This window comes from Pleurodeles waltl, chromosome 4_1 (assembly GCF_031143425.1).
Source record: "Pleurodeles waltl isolate 20211129_DDA chromosome 4_1, aPleWal1.hap1.20221129, whole genome shotgun sequence".
In the NCBI taxonomy this organism is placed as follows: Eukaryota; Metazoa; Chordata; class Amphibia; order Caudata; family Salamandridae; genus Pleurodeles; species Pleurodeles waltl.
The window spans coordinates 426,379,403-426,398,902 of record NC_090442.1 but is presented as its reverse complement, the minus strand read 5'-3'; the positions used below and the strand labels follow the sequence as shown (position 1 = coordinate 426,398,902).

Below are 19,500 nucleotides of genomic sequence, written 5' to 3'. Positions count from 1 at the left end.
TGGTTCTTCAAATTTCCATGTGAGAGACAAAGTTTTTAATGATGCAATATAGTTACCCACTTTTTCATTACGTTCTTGTGCACTCATATACATTTTTCACATCTCTAGTCCAAAATATTGTCCTAAAATCTGAATAGATATTTCAAATACATCTGAAGGTTCTTCATCGCCCTTTCCTATTGGTACCTAACCAGTACTTTCATAGGTATTACGACTATTCTGAGCTTATCTAATAATATTGCCTGCTTACTATGTGCAGAAAATATAAGTTCTCCTTTTTCTGATGGAAAGTCTGGGGGGTGAGAAATATTGCTGACAGACATTTTTGATATTAATTGGTGAATGAAATAATTTAGAGCATTAAAGGTTTACCTTTATGGTTGCACCCGTTGCAGGTGTGGCTCTGTGCACAATAAATCATTAATGTATCAGTACTAATATGCCACTGGTCACTTCTTCACTGTGTTATAGTGAATATACATAGGTACTGTTCCCTTTAAGTGACTGCATTAGCTCATGCCAGGGGTGTTGATGTATCCATGATGGCAGAGTTCCACTCAGTACCAGTTGGAGACTGACAGTGACACCTTCAGGCTGACCTTGTTGGTGGTGCATAGAGCTGAATAAAACATCTTTAAATCTTCAAAGGAGTGGTTCTTAACATTTTGTTTTGCCTTCTGTACCCTGGCTTGTGGGAAGAGCCTCTTATTAAAGAGTCAGACTTTATGGCAACCGAGATCACATGACTGCATTCAAACCCAGATTTTTACAATTTGTTTACAAGGTGTTCATCCTCTTAAGATCATTCAATCTCCCTGGTCTAAGGTTGAGCTACTCAACCACCAGGCCAGAAGATATCAAATAGTAGCTGGAAAGCAAGCTTGTGCTGCACCGCAGAACTACTTCTCATGAATGATGAGTTCTGTATTTTCTGGCATTTCTTCTGGGTGCCAGCATTAGTGATCCCTTTCCTTAAAGGGTGTGTGCCATAATTCTGCTGTAACAGACTGGTTAAGATAAGAGATCAGAAAACAAGCACCCGTGTTTTTATTTTCAGTGTCCTCTTTGTTTTTTCTGCAGAAACTGGTCTAGTGCACTTGCCTTAGGTATCACAGACATTAATCATACATTGGTGTTGGTCCTACTAATGTAACTATTGAGGAGCAGATTTTAAAATACATTAGTGTCTTGAAGTGATCCCAGGTCTAGGGGCTTTTGTCCCCTCTTTGGTCAAATTATCTTTTCCTGGTGGTCAACTGCACAACCAAATAAGCAACTTCATAAACATACTGATTCTGCTTCATGTTCATTTTTCACCTTGCTTTTGAAGAGACTGGTAGCTATGGCAGTATCATTGCCTCTTGTGACTCTACTAGCACACTTTTGTCACTGAAAGGTCCTTCATTTAATGATGTAGTAAAAACATGATGTAGCATTGGTTTTTTATTTTGGTGTGTATTATAAACAGGTCAGTTGATGGCAACAAAAGGAAGACAGCTTGAGTAGAGCCTCATCAAGTAAGAAATAGGATGAGGAAGGAGATGAGGATGCAATGTCTATATTACTTAGCCATGTGAAGCTCTGGTTGTGACCTTAGCTTTTAACTTGGCATTAACAGAAAGTACTTACTGATCCAGTCCCTTTTCAGTGATCACATAAGGCACATTAAGGGAGGGTGGGTAAACTCTCTTTTCAAAGGATTATCTCTACATGAGAGCTTCTGAATGGGTGCTAATTGACAAGAGACAGGCCTCGCCTCATCAGGTAAATTCTCAGACAAGAAAGGAAGAATTGGAGTAATAAAGATTACTGGTAAGCAATCTAGGCATTTTATCCAAAACGTTATCTTTTTCGCTCATAAACAGCAACACCTTATTACATTCCAGTGATATTGATTTCTCACCAACTTTTCATTGGTATATTTACCAAGACGGTAAATTTGTTGTACCCCACATGGCTTCATTAAAAAAGGTGCAAGCCTTTTTCTGCGACTGTGCTCGAGCACAGAATGAGAAAATGAGATAACACAGGGCATAACAGTCAGAGTGCAGCAACTAGAACGCAATTTGGGACCCTTCTGTTCCGTAATCTCTGGAGTACAGACTAAATAAGGCTAAATCTCTTTGTTGGGAAATAGTGTGTCAAACATCATTGAAGACACAGCACGTGATGGTTCGTGCCTACATCAGTGTCCACAACAAGACCTGAAAGAGATCAGGGGATGGTCATCCCTACATTCCATCTGAAAATCATCATAAAACATCTATTCACCTATGATCATGTACTTACCCCAGAAATCCTCCGCAATAATTTTGCAAATTATTGAGGGGTGGTGCCATAAAATGACCTCAACAGTACAGAGAGAAGAAAATGTTGTATGCACTAAAGAGAATATCATAAAAAGTAGAGATTTAATTTACCTTCAGTTGTTCTGTTATTCCACATAGAATAATATTGATAAGAATTATTTTCTTTACAAAAGCAGAAGTAAGTCCAAAGGTGCAACAGGGTGCACAGTTTGACCCCAGATTCTCCTGTCACTTAAAGGGAAACCATGGGCCATTGGATCTAAAGAGAATGCTTAAATTGTACAATTTCCTACAGAGTTTGGGCAAGGCTAAGTTATTTTAAAAAAACAAGGTAAAATTGGAAAGTGTCTGGTTAAGAAAATTAAAGCTTGATCCTAACAAGGGTTTCCTTGCCTGTTGTTGGAGATTACTAATTTCAGAATAGTCCTCTCCCAAGCAAAATCACACATACAACACATTGGAGGTTAAGGTGAAACCACCACCCTTTCCCCGTCAGGAGCCGTCCAGGGTCATAATGATCACTATAATCCCCAACTGTCATCTGGCGGCTGCTGGGAAGTGTGGACTGCTACCAGGAAGCAGAACAAAAGAGTATTGGTGGGATCTCTCCCCATGAAATGACTGACTGAGGGATGTGCCCACTATCTGTACAAGCTTCAGCGGGTCAGCCCCTGTCACAGACAGATGTGACTCACATCCAGGCCTGCAGCCAGTGGTGGCTGGCTTGTATCTACAGGCAGGGTTGCGGGGGTACAATACTAATATTTTTTTAAAGAAAAAGGCACTTATCTGGCGGTGTCCTCCTCTCCTCTCGTCGTGCTCCTGGAAGCTCCAATGCGGGACCAGGAAACCGCACTAACAAATCCTGGTGCTGCTTTCATGCTAGTAGCAAGCATGAAAGAAGCATCAAGATTGGAGGGAGGGGCCGCTCTCAGCACTCACAAGAGCACTGGAGGCCTGTGCTTTCTCCCACCCAGCTGTTTTAAGACATCTAGGTTAGAGAATTTTAAAGTGCACATGTCAGGCTTGCCATTGCCAGACGGCCAGCCAAAGGGACATGCACACTTTAAACTGAAGTGCACAGTTTCCTGCTGCTGTCACTCAGCAGAAAATTCCCCTCTTCATCCTGACACTTTATTCAGGACGTGATGCTAAAAAATAAAGTGGTAATAATAAACTTTATTTTTCAGTTCTGATGGCATTTTTGGGCACATTTATGTAGCGGGCAAAGCTTTGCCACTCTCGTGGAGGGGCCGCCCCTGCCTGCACCACCATTGTAAAAAAAAAGCCAGAATTATACTAATCCAAGTGGGGGTAAACTGGGTATTGCAGGGTGACTTCCTAATTTTCCTAGACACACATCAGGACTGTGCTCAGAATTCTGGCCAGTAAAAGAAAGGTTCTGCTATGTTGGATTTTAGCAGGGCAGGGTAAAGTGGTATTGTCTAGGTCCAAACCCCAGGAAATTATATTGAAGTGGGTAAAGTTTCCCCTGGGACCTATTTGTCTATTGGCTAGGGACCTTCCCCATCCATCAACCCTTAATGGCTTTCACAAACATATGTGGCAGTCCTCATGCACCACCAGCTCATCATCACAATATGAATCCCTCTCGGAAACAAGCATTCCTTAGAACCTATTCACCAACTATGAACATTCCTGATATCTGGGAGGTTCTACTTCAACTCAGGTGTTCAGTGTTGCTATTTTCCCATCAGGTTCTTCAGGTTGATAGCTGATTGTAGGTACTCATCCACCATGGTGTCCTATATAATTTCAAGCAACTTCTTTGCTGCTGAAATTCCACTGAGATGGCTGACCACAGGAATTAGACTGTCAGTCAGTTTGACAATCGCAACGTTAGAAGAACCCTTTTCTAATTTTGTACACTGTGGCAATTGCATCCTTCTTTTAATGAAGGTGCCTGTCCAGAAAAGATGAATATCAGTGGTTTGAGTGGATACATGTATTCATGCACATGCATAGGATGGGTTTTGCCTCCTCTTCTATAAGATGATGACCATCTGCTTTGTCACGGGACAGATCAGAGGAGGTATAGGCAATTGGGACTTGGCACTCTTACACGTCATCCTTTAGCAAAACTGCACGTAATCCAGAGAGGCAGTTATCTACTATGAGCTTCGTGGTTTGCTCCAAATGACAATAGCCTACGGTTGTGTCTACTAGCACCCCATCTTCCTGCTTTGGAGGCTGTAAGAAAGTACCTCTTTGTGAGTTGGTAACCCCATTTTTTAATTAGATTTTACTAGCATTTTGGCTGGCATTTAGCCTCCCAGTGTTTGTGATCTGATTGCTAAACATGGTATAAAACTGACTAAACCCTCAAAAAGGTAAATGTTGATATGAGCTTTAGTGTACATTTATGCAAGTATATCTGTAAAAGACTGACTTCAGGCCTACCATTGTAGGGGGAATGGATGAAGCTTAATACAATGCAGCAGTACATGATATAAAGAAACTGTTTGACATATAGTAAAATCTACTTTTAAACATTAGCTAAGTCACCTCCAAGTGTTCTTTATTACCCAGCTTGATTTACAAAGGTCAGGCTAAGAAAATACTACCACGATTATTCAAAATGTATTTTTATACTGATCAGAATCTATTTCAAAGTTGCGATAGATTTTTTGTACATATGTTGTAATGACTTTAGAAAAGCCTATCTATACTGCCTGGAAGCATTTGCAGCAAATAATTCAAGATGGGCAAGGTTTCTCTCCTGACAGTGATTAGCCATTTGATGAGGTGCGAAATACCTCTGTGCTCTGAGATTATAGAGGTGGCAATCCTAGCAGGAGAATCACTGCCCATGTATCGTGTAATGTGGGAGGTGGAATTGGATATGAACATAGCTTCACAAAGGCTCGACCTGGCCCTTCTCACATGCCTAATCTAAATATGGTTGAGTGTGATGAAGGCTTTTAAATTGGGAGCTATACCATCCTTTCTGTCTCTTCTCACAGATGGAAAGCATATTCCCAGACCAGTCAGCTTACCCAGATCCACTGACAGTAATGAGATCAGACATTGACCAGTATGCCATTGCGAATCCTGAGGGTGTAGAGGAGCAGATGACTCCAACACAGCAAGAGACAAATAGTACAACAGTTACCATATAAACAAGATAAGGAAACAATCCTTGAAAAGAAAGGGTGATGACTAACTGAGATGGAACAGGAAGGGAGGAAATCAAAAAAGGTGACAACAAGCAAGTCTGAGTGTATTATCTGAGCAAGAACCAGTACAACTCTAAAATGTTACCAGGCAATTGTGGTTAAGTACTGAATCTACCACTGAGAATAATTGGTTGGGACAATTTTTTCTTTCTGTTCTATGGATAAGTTAGTCTCTGGGGCTATCTACAGCAGGGTTGTGAAAGTGAATTTAGTGTTGGGTAGCGTTTAGATGAGCCATTATTACATTTAAAGATGGCTGTCACAGTCATTGCAGTGGTCATGTGACATGTTATTACTTGAATGCTCTGGAATAGGGAGACCAGCAGCGTGTGTATCCTACTAACACGGACTAAGCAGATGGGCTAGATGGATATTTTATTTATTAAGTTACTAAGGTCAACAGCATTAAACATGCCATAATTACAACTATCTCTAAACTCTGGGCATTAGTTAGGCATTTTTACTATTTTAAGATGGCCTCCATAGTCACTAGAATGGTCACATGACCTATCACTTCCTTATTTAAACACGTCGGGAAGGCCAGCAATGTTTGATTCCGACACACTTTGGTTGAGCGAATGCGGATGGAGACAGACGCTAGCGGTCCCATATTTAGAAGGTATGAATATGCTGCAATGGGGTCAGCGTTTTTTTAAAGTTTATGTTGATGGCGATTAAGCAATGTTAATATTTTAATATTTGTGGAGTTTTTACTTGGGCTCGTAGATTGAAGTCCCCTTGTGTGTTGATACAGAGTCTACTTTTGCAACATGTTGTAAGTAGCAGAATGTAGCTATTCTGGTTGGGAGCCTGACACAATGTATTATATGGTCACGGTTTCTATGTTTTTACTGTACTTTTTGAACTTTCTTTCTCATGTAGGTGGAGGCTTATTCTAGCATCCACACCTGTGTTTGTGTTTTTTTCTTGGGTTCAACAGGTGGTACACCTTGTGTGATTTGCAGGATTGCACGTATTGTTTTATAATTAATTTTCCTTATGTGTAGGTATTATTTTAGAACACTGAGTTCTGATGATGGTCTGATGGCCCTCTGACTGCCACCACATACCGAAACGTTGACATTACCTTCTCATTTGACAAGCTGAATTAAAGGACCATGATATTGCTTGAAAACGGGGCAATTATTGTTCAGGACTGTGTCAAGAGGAGGGTTATAACCTCTTCCTGGATCATTCGTTGTATTTGTCCATTTTTTGAACTTCCTGAATCCTATTGATTATTATATTGGATTTGAACAGCACAGAGTTGTCCTGTTCATTAATTGAATACTGGGTCATATGTACACAAACTATATCCAAACAATTCCTCTAGGAGCATTTTAAGTGAGACATTGTCTGTACCCACTTCCTAGGGGAATACTGGGTTGTCCTTAAGTGTGTTCACTTTTAGAAAATTGACATTTTCTTGCAAAATCATTCTGTGCCTCTGCCTGCTTGTGGAATCCACGTGACAGTTGGGCTGTTTGTGAATTCCCTCTAGACAGTGACACAAAGAGAGCTGAGGAGTGGCTTGCATATCCTGATGAGTTTTCTGGGCTACATTGAGGAGGGATGAGCTGACACTTACACCTGAAAGGGCTGTGCCTGTTCTCACACAAAGCAGTCTCCAAACCCCTGGTGTGTGCCTGGGGCCAGGCCTGGGCAGGGCAGGATCTTGTCAACAACAGACACTTTCCTTTGAAGTTTGCCTACTTCAAAGACCAACATGGATATAAGTAGTGGACCCAAAACCCCAGACTTTTAGATTACTTCTGGATCAAGAGGAATTTCTGCCAGGGAGAAGAGCTGGAGGAAGAATACTGCCCCTTTGCCTGTGAGTGTGATTTGCTGGGTTGGCTTGCAGTTGCTGCGTCTACCTTAGAGAGGACAAAGACTGGACTTTTCTGTGTTTTCCAGCTTGTGGAGTGTCTCCAAGGACTTGGACTGAGCTTGCCCCCTGTTTTGGAATCCCAGGGCCATCAAAGACTTCCTCTGCCAGCACCTGGACTATCTTGCTGAGACTCCTGCCCTGTCAAGTGGTGCCCTATTGAGTCCCTGGGCCCTTCAAAGGTGAAGCTGGTGGAACCAAGGTTGAAATCTACAGACCGGAGCCGAGCAGGAGAAAAATTGATGCACCACCTGCATTGTGGCTAGAAGATTATTACACCTGTTTGCAGCTGACGAATTTGACCCATCACCCACGCAGCACAACCTTTTAATACATGTAAGTCACCCCTAAGTTAGGCCCTAGGTAGCCCCATGGACAGGGTGCAGTGTATTTAACATGTAGAACATGTACTGGTGTTTCTTACAGGTCCTGATAGTGAAATACTTCCAAATTCAGTTTTCACTATTGCAAGGCCTGTCCCTCCCATAGGTTAACATGGAGAGTGCCTTTAAAAAAAATTCAAGTGCAGGTTCCCATTGGGAGCAGATAGAGATTTTAAATTTGGGTGTCTCCAAACTCACAATTTAAAAATACATGTTGTGGTAAAGTTGTAATTTAGATTGTCAGTTTGAAAACACCACTATTAGAAAGTGGGCATTTTTTTGCTTAACAGTTCTCTGACACTGCCTGCCTGTGGAATCCACATCTGGGGCAGACTGACAGTTGGGCTGTTCATGAATTCCCTCTAGACGGTCACACAAAGGGAGCTGAAGAGTGGCTTGCATGTTGTGATGAGTGTCCTGGGCTAGAGTGAGAAGGGAGGAACTGACACTTACACCAGAAAGGGCTGTGCCTGTTCTGACACAATGCAGTCTCTACCCCCAGGTGTGTGTTTGGGGCGAGTCCTGGGCAAGCCAGGATCTTGTCAACAACAGAGTCTTTCCTTTGAAGTTTGCCTTCTTTCAAATCAAATCATTAACATTTATAAAGCGCGCTACTCACCCGTGCGGGTCTCAAGGCGCTAGGGGGGAAAAAAGGGGGGGTTATCGCTGCTCGAACAGCCAAGTCTTTAGGAGTCTCCGGAAAGCGGAGTGGTCCTGGGTGGTCCTGAGGCTGGTGGGGAGGGAGTTCCAGGTCTTGGCCGCCAGGAAGGAGAAAGATCTCCCACCCGCCGTGGAGCGGCGGGTGCGAGGGACGGCAGCAAGTGCGAGGCCAGCGGAGCGGAGGGGGCGGGTGGGGACGTAGAAGCTGAGGCGTCTGTTGAGGTATTCCGGTCCCTTGTTGTGGAGGGCTTTGTGTGCGTGGGTGAGAAGACGGAAGGTGATCCTTTTGCTGACTGGGAGCCAATGCAGGTGTCTCAGGTGTGCGGAGATGTGGCTGTTGCGGGGTACGTCGAGGATGAGGCGGGCCGAGGCGTTTTGGATGCGTTGCAGGCGGTTTTGGAGTTTGGCGGTGGTCCCGGCGTAGAGGGTGTTGCCGTAGTCCAGGCGACTCGTGACAAGGGCGTGGGTCACGGTTTTTCTGGTGTCGGCGGGGATCCAGCGGAAGATCTTGCGGAGCATGCGGAGAGTGAGGAAGCAGGCGGAGGACACGGCGTTGACTTGCTTGGTCATGGTGAGAAGAGGGTCCAAGATGAAGCCGAGGTTGCGGGCGTGGTCTGCGGGGGTCGGTGCGGTGCCGAGGGCCGTGGGCCACCAGGAGTCGTCCCAGGCGGACGGGGTGTTGCCGAGGATGAGGACTTCCGTTTTTTCAGAGTTCAGCTTTAGGCGGCTGAGCCTCATCCAATCTGCGACGTCCTTCATACCCTCTTGTAGGTTGGTCTTGGCGCTGGCGGGGTCCTTGGTGAGGGAGAGTACAAGTTGGGTGTCGTCGGCGTAGGAGGTGATGATGATGTTGTGCTTGCGTACGATGTCGGCGAGGGGGCTCATGTAGACATTGAAGAGTGTCGGGCTGAGCGATGAGCCTTGAGGTACGCCGCAGATGATCTTGGTGGGTTCTGAGCGAAACGGAGGGAGGTAAACTCTTTGGGAGCGGTTAGCGAGGAAGGAGGCGATCCAGTCCAGGGCCTGGCCTTGGATCCCGGTGGAGCGTAGGCGGGTGATTAGGGTGCGGTGACAGACTGTGTCAAAGGCAGCCGAGAGGTCGAGGAGAATGAGGGTGACTGTTTCACCGTTGTCCATCAGGGTTCTGATGTCGTCTGTGACTGAGATGAGGGCGGTTTCCGTGCTGTGGTTGGTTCGGAATCCGGTTTGTGAAGGGTCGAGCAGGTTGTTGTCTTCCAGGAAGGTGGTCAGCTGTTTGTTGACGGTCTTTTCTATTACCTTGGCTGGGAAAGGTAGAAGAGAGATGGGGCGGAAGTTTTTCAGCCAGATATGGGTTTAAGTAATGAACACCAAACAACAGACTTTTAGACTACTTCTGGATCAAGAGGAACCTCTGCCAAGGAGAAGAACTGAAGTGCTGGAGGAGGAGTACTGCCCTTTTGCCTGTGAGTGTGCTTTGCTAGGTTGGCCTGCAGTTGCTGCTTCTACCTTAGAGAGGACAAAGACTGGACTTTGCTGTGTTTTCCTGCCTGTGAAGTGTCTCCAATGGCTTGGATTGAGCTTGCCCCCTGTTTTGAAGTCTCAGGGCCATCAAAGACTTCCCCTGCCAGCACCTGGACTCTCTTGCTGAGACTCCTACCCTGCCAAATGGTGCCTTATCCAGTCCCTGGGACCTTGAAACGAGAAGCTGGTGGAACCAAGGCTGAAATCCATGCACCGAAGCCGAGTTGGAAAAAAATCAATGCAGCACCTGCTTCGCGGCTGAAAAATCAACGCACCCCCTGCATCACAGCTGGAAAATTGACCCAACACTTGCTTGCAGCTGCCAAAATCGACCCATCACCCACTCAGCATGGTTCTTCACCATCGTGTGTCAGGATTATGTACTCATTGTCGCTCGGTGTCAAAACCACAGTGAACCTGCATGGACCTGAGGCTGCTCGTCCAGATAGCGAAGCATAATTTTTCTGATGAGAGAACCCATAGCCTACCCGACCAGAGAAGAATCGATGCACAACCTCACTTGTGAGTCAGGAATCAATGCATCGCTCACTTTTCCGATGCACGCTCACCCATGCAGCTTTATTTTTGTTGCATCCCACGTACTTTGTGTTAAAACAACGCATCCATTGATTTCTATGGATTAAGACACTTTAATTTAAAAATACATATATTTGCTTGTGTATGTTGGATTTTTCTCATTTTGGTCTTGTTTGATTAGATAAATATTGGCTATTTTTCTAAATAGCGTGTCCCTTTTGTAGTGTGTTCACTGTATTTCTGTGTGTGTTGGTACAAATAATTTACACATTGCCTCTGAGATAAGCCTGACTGCTTGCGCCAAGCTACCAAGGGGGTGAGCAGGATTGTAGGAAGAGTGTAACTCCTTTACCCTGACTTGAGTGAGGGTCCCTGCTTGGACAGAGTGCAAACTGACTGCCAACTAGAGACCCCATGTCTAACAGTACAGAACATACTTGATTTCTACCATACTTACCGATTTTGATTTGGAAGCTCGCACACAAAGAGCGATTGAGCAGGCGAGGAAGAGGACACTCCCAAGGCAGATCAGACATATCTGTATTATATTCAGTGCGTTCATCGGGATAGTGACGGTCGACTTGAAGAAGTCTGCCTTTTCATCTTCAATTGTGGCCGTCTGGAACAAAGTACAATGTCGCTTAGTTTTATCGGTTAACGATATACCAGTAAACATAATTAATTCTGCGAGTCTTAAAGCAAAGATGCCAACGTGGGCAACAGCCTTTTTAATTGTCAAATTATTGAGTCACAATAATTTTATCAATGCATGTTGCAGTGTAAAACAAGGTCATGAAAATGTTATCTTACAAAAAAATCAAAATTATTGAGTAAGAGTAATCTTATCAGATATGTTAATGATGCGCAGTAATCAACGACAATAAACGACTGCAGGATAAATGAACGCCTGATAAATGATTTAGCCGGAAGTGAAATGTGTTCCGCGTGTAATTCAGTGGATTACAGAAAAGTTAATATACTCTCCACATACGTCACCGTAGAGCAGTAGTCCAAGGATGGTCCCGGGGATAGTTGGGGCACCAAGACAGTATCAAACAGATTACAGAGGAGATTAAATAAAATGATAGCATCATCACTGACTCCCAAGTCAATGGCGCCGGTGAAAGGTTCAGCGCGTGGTGCTGACTATGAACATCACCTCACTAAAGCCATAAGGATTCTGAATAATCCAAATGATAATTAAGGAGGGGTGGACCATACAAACAAGCCCTACCAGATTAGTGAAGTCTATTGGTGCATTGTGAAGCGCATTTTCACATTATATTGCTAAACCGAGGCGAGGCAGGGCATTTTTCACAGAATTTACTTCTTTAAGTAATTAAATCAGAAAAACTACTTACCACCAACCTGTTTGATTGGAAAAGAGCAAGGTGTTAAACACTGTTGACAGCTTTCAGCACGATCTATTAATGGCAAATCTTGGGAACTTTACAGTCGCAACACAATTTGGTACTGTAATGTGAACCTGCGCGGTCTATAGTAAAAACCTCCCAATTAGCTTGGAACAAACGGATGAATGATTATGTATTTTTCTGTCCCCTCTCTCCTCACTCATCTCTCTCATTTCTGTCTCTCTCTCATCTCTGTCTCTCTCTCATCCCTGTCTTTCTCTCATCCCTGTATAGGAAATGTTTAAAATACGTTACATAAATGATCTTTGTACAGGTTTTAAGTCATGGCTATCAGATCTACACACAATCTGCAACACAGATCTGATAGTGACCTAAAGGAAACATTGAATACTTTGTAAACATTTTTCCATGCAGTTCTACGACATTGGTCATTTCCACTTCAAAAACCGTTACATTTCCAGGTGAAACATTTTGTGCCCAGTTTGCATACATTTACACATTTCACCATTCCTAAGCAATGTGACACAATAGAGGTAATGAGTATCCTAAGTACTCTGCTAGGAGACGGAAAGCCATTAGGAATACAGTATTTTGTAAAATATGAAACCACAACTTTTAGATAACAAAACATGTGTGCTCCCAGGGTAAGCAAACCATCATAACACGGTCCTGAAATGAAATAATGAAATAACCCCCATCAATAACGTGAATCTGAGCCCCTTAAGATATGTAGAAGACCAAGGGGCAGATTTATGAAAAGTGGTGCTGCACTTTTTCCTATGCCCCTTAGTGCCCCCTCTAATGCCACCATGGTAGCACCGTGTTTAAAATATGGCACACCATAGCAGTAGTTAGGGTGACTAGTGTCATAATTATATGGTTTGAAGGATTAGCATAACAAATTATGATGCTAATCCTGCAAATCACCCACAGGCCCATTGTAATTAATGGGGGCATCTTTTTAATGCCTGCACTTAGCAAACTATGAGATTCCTTTGCACCATTTTTAGGCCCCCCCTAGCGCCAGAATGCCCTCTTGCATACATTATGCCTGGTGTAGGCATAATTTGGACCAAGGGGTTACAAAGTGGTGCAATGCAAGCATTGCACCATTTTGTAAATTTGGCGCAGTGTTTTTTCCCTTCCAGCGCCACATTTGGGTTAAGAAAATGATGCTCATGTGGTGTTGGAATGGCGCAAGGTCAGCATAAATTTGTCCCCAAGTATGCAAACTACTATGCCATAGTCTGGTGCCAAGCAGCTGAGTGCCATATGCAAGCCATGCTAAATAGCATTCTACAACACATGGTTTCCATTGCTCCTTGTCATCGGGAAACCATGAACCTGTGCCTTTCATTTATTTACATTTAGAAATCCTTGAGGTAAGGCTTATTAATCCAACTGGTAAATTTAAAGTAAGTGAAGAATACCACCTTACAAACTGCACTGACTTGGTAAATGTAGCAACGAACTGGGACAATGGTGCCCTGGTGAAATAAAGCATTGTGACAGCCCTATCAATATCATTGCAAAATACAGGCAAAGTCTTTACCAGGCAGATCCCCTGCAACACAGAATTTATGCTAGCAGCACCCTCACCTCACTGCCTTACCAGTATATTGCTACTTTTACGTGACATGGTGATTTGTGACTTGTGCCTACTCCAGTGGTAGGAAGGTATGGTTACCCAGGATGGAGGCTTACCAATCCATTGAGTCACACCCCCTTCCAATTAAATTGTGGCACACATATGTTAAGTGTTTAATGTGACTGTGTAAAGCATGATATATACTTTAGTTTGTGCTCTCATTATCTATTTTTATAAAACCGGAAACTTGTGGTCACTTGATAATTGTTGTGTTATAGCTAAGTGTTAAAGTGTGTGAAATAAAACATGCTTTGTTAAGTTATCCAAACTCAATTATTTGTTTGCATTTTAAAACACACATTTATATTGTAAGCATTGAGTATGGTAAGTACAATAATCCTGAAATCCCTCCCTAAAAATAGAATTGAATAGCCAGGAGCTGGCTGTTATCCGGCAGTTGAGGCTCCATTAATGGTTCAGTAGTATTGTTAGTTAACGTGCCTGCTGGGCAACATCCTGAGCAGGAGGAAAGATGAACGAATAGGTGATAAATAAACAAAACAAAGACTGCACGGAAAGAAACTATGTGGAACCGCCAGGATAAAAAATGTAAAAGAGTTACAGTGGAGCTCATTTGTACCCCTCACGAAATTGGGAGGTAAAACCTGGGAGCAGAACTTACTGTCCCCTGGATGTTAATCTCCTGAGGTAGTATTTGTTGGATACAAATGATGAACGGCGTGGAGTCATACTACAACACATCTATATATGTACATTCTGCCCCTGCTGGTGGTAATGCAGCATAGTTTTTGCTTGTTGTGATGTACATCTTACTAGACACAGTAATATTGCAATATAACGGTGAGCTTACTGCTAAAATTATAGGTCATGCAGTATCCCACCTTAATATTGACTGCAGAATATTGGGCCATATGTACAAAGCATTTCCTACAGCAAAAATGCTACTAAGTATATACAAATCACAAATTCCGATTTGGTAACGGGTTACCGAATCACAATCTGTTTTTGCGTTTACCTATTTGGAATGGGTGTGTTTAGGGCGTCCCTTCCAAATATAAAAACTGAATAAGATGTGTGACTGATTTGCGAAAAAAATACAGACACAAAACAGTCATACTTTGCTGACTCCTTGAAGAAGGTGGTAACCCATTTGCAACTGGGAAGGGGTCCTCAAGGGACCCCTTCACCTTTGGGAATGAGGAAGAAATATTTTTTAAGGGCGGGGCAATGATCCCATGGACCACTGTCTACTCATAAAAAATTAAACTTCAAAGTGTCAATTTTCTTTCTTATCAAAGGCAGCTGCATTTCAAAAAAATATTCCTCCATTTAAAAGCAATTACAGCCATGATGGTGGTCATCACTGTGATGACTGCGATTTCTAATTGTTTGCAAATTGCGACCTACCTCATTAACATTCATGAGATAGGTCTATTTGCGACCCACTAGGAATTGCAAATGAAACTCTAAAGAGTTTCATACAATTTCCTAATTGCGATTTGCAGTAAATCACAATTGGGAAATCGCTATGTCAAATCTTTGTCCATGTAGCCCATTGTGCTACCATACTAATGTGGCAAAAATGTTGAGGACCAAACTATATTCAAGGTTAGTACATATATAGGTAAGTATATGTTTGCCTTACTTAAGTGCTGGTGCTGGAATAGTAAAACAAAATACTCCAGGAACCCATAAATTAGAGGCCAAGGTGTGGCTGAGGAAAAGGGTAGACTCACAAGTGGTGGAGCTTGAAGTGCAGAGTCTGACAATCAACTTATACATTTTCTTTTAAATCTGCTGCAAAGAAATTGGCAACAAAGACATATGTGACAGTAAACATGTTCTAGATTACTTAATTGGTCACAATATGCTGCATTTTAAAATATCTCACAGGGTTAAGACAACTGATGCTGAGATCATTGTGTGCTTGGCAGTTTTTGAGGAGATTATACTAGTGGTCAGGTAACTCAAGTAGTTAAGAAAGTTCTGGGAGAGTTTTTATGTTTTGTCCACTCACAGTTTTTACCCATGAAGTAGAACATAGGGTCAATATGCTTTCTGCAAAGCATATTGTGTAAATTGCAGATCACAGATTTGTTTTTTATTTAGATAGGTAAGTAGCTACTGAGTTTGACACTGAGATCATTTTATTACTTCCAGTTTATAAGTTGCAAGCCTTCTAATATAGCACAGTTGTTAGACCTATCTGCCTTGGGGTAGTCTTCCACCCAACCTTTTGCCTTTCTCCTCCATTTTTGCTGCTCTCGTTTTTACTGACCTTGGTACTCTGTGCATTTTACCACTGTTAACAACTGCTAAAGAGCTTGTGTTCAGTCCATAAAACAAGGTAATATTGCCTTCCCCCCAATGGCAATTTTAATTTACTTGTGCATCCTTTGGAAAGTGGCACTACATGTAACCAGGACCTGTATTTTACATGCTGCTAGTAGGTCTGCAGAGCCGATTGTACCACCCATTTAAGTAGCCCCTTAAAACATCTCAGGCCTGTCATTGCAGCCTGTGTGTATAGTTTTTATACATATGCATATGTCACCCCTAGGCCCTGGACAGTCCAGAGGGGAGGGGTGTGGTACATGTAAAAGGTACAACATGTACTTTTAAGTTTCACATGTCCCAGTAGTGAAAATGTCTTACATTTGTTTTTCACTACTAAACCCCCCCTTGACTAACATAGGAGTTAACCTATTATAATGTATGAGTTTAGTTTCCAAATGGGAACAAGTCACCAGTTCATGTTTGGTGTCTCTAGAATTGGCATTTAAATCCTAGCTAATAGTGAAGTCGGATTTTGAATTACAATTTTGAAAATGCCAAGAAAGTTGGCATTTTCCTGCCCTAGTCATTCTGTGCCTGTAGCCTGTACCTGAGTCACATGACTGGGTGTAGCTGGCAGTTGTGCTTTGTGTATTTCTCCTAGACAGCCACACACATTAGGGAATCTAGGTGTGCCTGGATGGCCCTTCACTGGCAGGATGAGAGAGAGGAGCTGGGCATAGCCCACTTACAATTGAATAGGTTATGTACTGTCTCCACACACAAGTCTGCAAGCCTCCTCTAGTTAGTCTGGAGCCAGGAGAGGGAACGCAGGATGTCTGGGGACCTCAAAGAAAAAACTCTATAAACTTTACCACCACTTCAAAGGCACAATTGGGTATAAATACTGGACCTCCGACACGACCCTTTCAGTACACTTCTGGACCTGTAGATACTCTGCAAGGAAGAAGGACTGGCGTTTGTCTGCTTTTTGCCTGTATTTTTGTTGTTTTACTCAGCGGGCCTGCTTCTCACTTCCCCACTTTTCCCACTTTCCCGCTGCTCCTGCCTCGCAGTGCTCTTCCCCCCTCCCTGGACCTACTTAATGTAGGCCACAGTGCAACTCCATTGAGCAGGTCCTTGTGCCAGCTCTCCCTCGCTGCTAAAGGGCTGTGACTCAGTTGCTGCCTGCCTGTCTTCTGTCTCCTTGTGGTGCTGGTCATTACTGCCACTTTTGTTTTTTGTAATTCACACACTGCCATGTGATAATTGCAGTTTGTGCCTATTGATTTTACTTTGCCTGTTTTTTGACTGCGGCTGTTATTTTTGACTTTGGTTAAGTGTAATTTGTGTCTTATTATCTGCCTTTTTGTTAACAGTAATTAGTGCATTGTCTATTTGAAAATTGTTATTCGGCCTGTGATTGTCTGCCTTTCACCTGTATTTTTGTTGTTGTACTAAACAGCACCTGCCACTTGCTTCCTTGCTTTTCCCACTGCTCCTGCCTCCTGCTTCCTAGCCCCCAGTGCCCCTTCTCCTCGAACATCTACTAAATGGCGGCCACATCACAGCTACAGAGGCCCATCAAAGGGAAACCCATCTGCACCCGTTTGCACCTAGATTGTTCCCAACTCCAGGAACTCTGACCCCCCCCCCCCAAGACACACACAGATTCTCCTCTCCAGATCTCTGATTCCACTACAACAACTGCTGCCTCTCTTTGCCTCGATCAACAGTAGGACCTTTCACCTGCCACCACTGTTTCTTTGCCTGCAACTCAGCACTATCCGCCCACATGGAACCCTCCACCACACCCACCTCACTGACCATGACTGCCACAGAACCACTCCACTGTGCCATGCTCAACACTAGATCACTCTGCAAACATGTCACCGAAATATGGGACATCCTCACCTCCCTCACACTGGTATTGTCTTCATTACTGAGACCCAGCTCAATTACTCTGCCACCTCCGGCATACCACCGTATTGCCCATCTGATGCAAGATGATACACCGGGACCACACCAACAAACACAGAGGTAGCACTGCCATCATGCACAGAGAAGACATCTGCAACATCACCACCGAAGACGAGACCACCCGATCATGGAGCACCTCAACTTCCAACTCCAAACTGGCAACAGAACAACTCTCAGAGGCATCCTTGCATACAGGCCCCCAGGCCCATGCCCCAGCTTCTTTAAAGCCATTCCCAAATTCATTGGCCCACTCGCCATAGATGCCAAACACCATACCTTCCTTGGTGACCCCAACTTCCACCTCAGTGACCCCGAAGACACTAACACACCCAACCTTCTGGAAAGCATAAGCAACATCAGACTCACCCAACTGGTCATTGACCTAACACACAGCGTAGGGCACGCGCTCAGCCCAATCTTCACTGCTAGCGACAGAGTCAAGTACTGCCATATCATGAACTTACCTGGACCAACCACGCATTTTCCAATTTACCATCATCGGAGCACCTTACATTACCACCAAGACCCCAAGCTTCCCACACCACAGCTGAAACAAAGTGACAGAGACCCAATGGGTGCCCTCAACATACCAATCCTGATCCCACAACTGACCTCAATCAAGCCATCGAGCACCTCTCCAGCTGCACCAAATGCACCAACAAAGTTGCACCTACCAAGTCCTCCAAGACCAGTAAACCCATCAAACAAGCCAACTGGTATGCACCAGAACTCAGGGCTTCAAAAGGCAACTACAAATGTCTAGAGAGAAATGGCACACCAGCAAAGATCCCACAGACCGAGCCCCTTCAAATCAGCCATCAACAAATACCATCAATGCCTAAAAGACACAAAAAGAATTCACCCGAGCAGACCACATCGAAGCCAACTCCAACCACAACAAGGAACTCTTCAAAATCATCAGAGAATTCTCCTGTCCATCAACCACCAAGAACACGATCCCCTCTTCCCAGTAACTCTGCGACACCCTGTAAGACTACTTCCAAAACAGTATATCTACCATCTACAATAACTTTAAACCCCAATCCACAGACCTCCACAGCTTTTAGCCTTCTCATGCCAACTGACACCACCCACAACCTTCCATCACCGCATGGAAACGGCTCATTACACAGAGCACCTCAGCCATCATAAACTGCATCCACTCAGGAGCCCCCTCGGACCCTTGTTTCCATTACTTCTTCAACCTCAGAGGCAAGAAAATCAGCAGCAAACTTACATCCATTGTAAATGCTTTCATCACCACAATCAATGGACACACACAGAGGTCTGACCTCTCCCCAAGAAACCCTCTGCTGACACCAGAAACATCAGGCATTATGGCCCATCTCTCTGCTTGCCTTCTCTGTCAAAGTCCTCATGAAGGCCATCAACCGTCAACTCACCTCTCACCTGGAGAACAACAACCTGCTGGACACCTCCCAGACTGGATTCTGTGCCAACCATAGTACAGAGACTGACCTGACAATTGCCACTGCTGACAACAGAACCCTGCTCGACTGGGGAGACACAGCAGCCCTGATCCTCCTTGACCTGTTAACAGCATTTGACAGCATATCCCACCCCACCCTTATCAAGAGACTCAGCCACATTGGGATCCAGGGAGACACCCTCAAATGTATTGCATCCTTCCTCACAGGACAAACCCAGAGAACCCACATACCACACTTCATGTTGGAATCCAAGAGCATCATATGCAGAGTCCTGCAAGGTTCATGTGTCAGCCTCACCCTGTTCAACAACTACATGATGCCCCTGGGTAAAAAAGT

General features: G+C 43.8%; 1 protein-coding gene and 1 long non-coding RNA gene across 2 annotated transcripts in view; one reads left to right on the top strand and one right to left on the bottom strand.

The window, feature by feature from the left end:
- Nucleotides 1-19,500, bottom strand: part of CD36 (CD36 molecule (CD36 blood group)) — a 574,756-nt gene that overhangs the window by 8,774 nt on the left and 546,482 nt on the right. Inside the window, exon 12 of the mRNA XM_069228678.1 lies at nt 10,935-11,096. Coding sequence (XP_069084779.1) covers nt 10,935-11,096 — 162 coding nt within the window. The remainder of the gene's footprint in view (nt 1-10,934; nt 11,097-19,500) is intronic.
- LOC138287817 (uncharacterized) overlaps nt 1-19,500 on the top strand; it is a 64,129-nt gene that overhangs the window by 42,883 nt on the left and 1,746 nt on the right. The gene's annotated exons all lie outside the window — the stretch shown is intronic.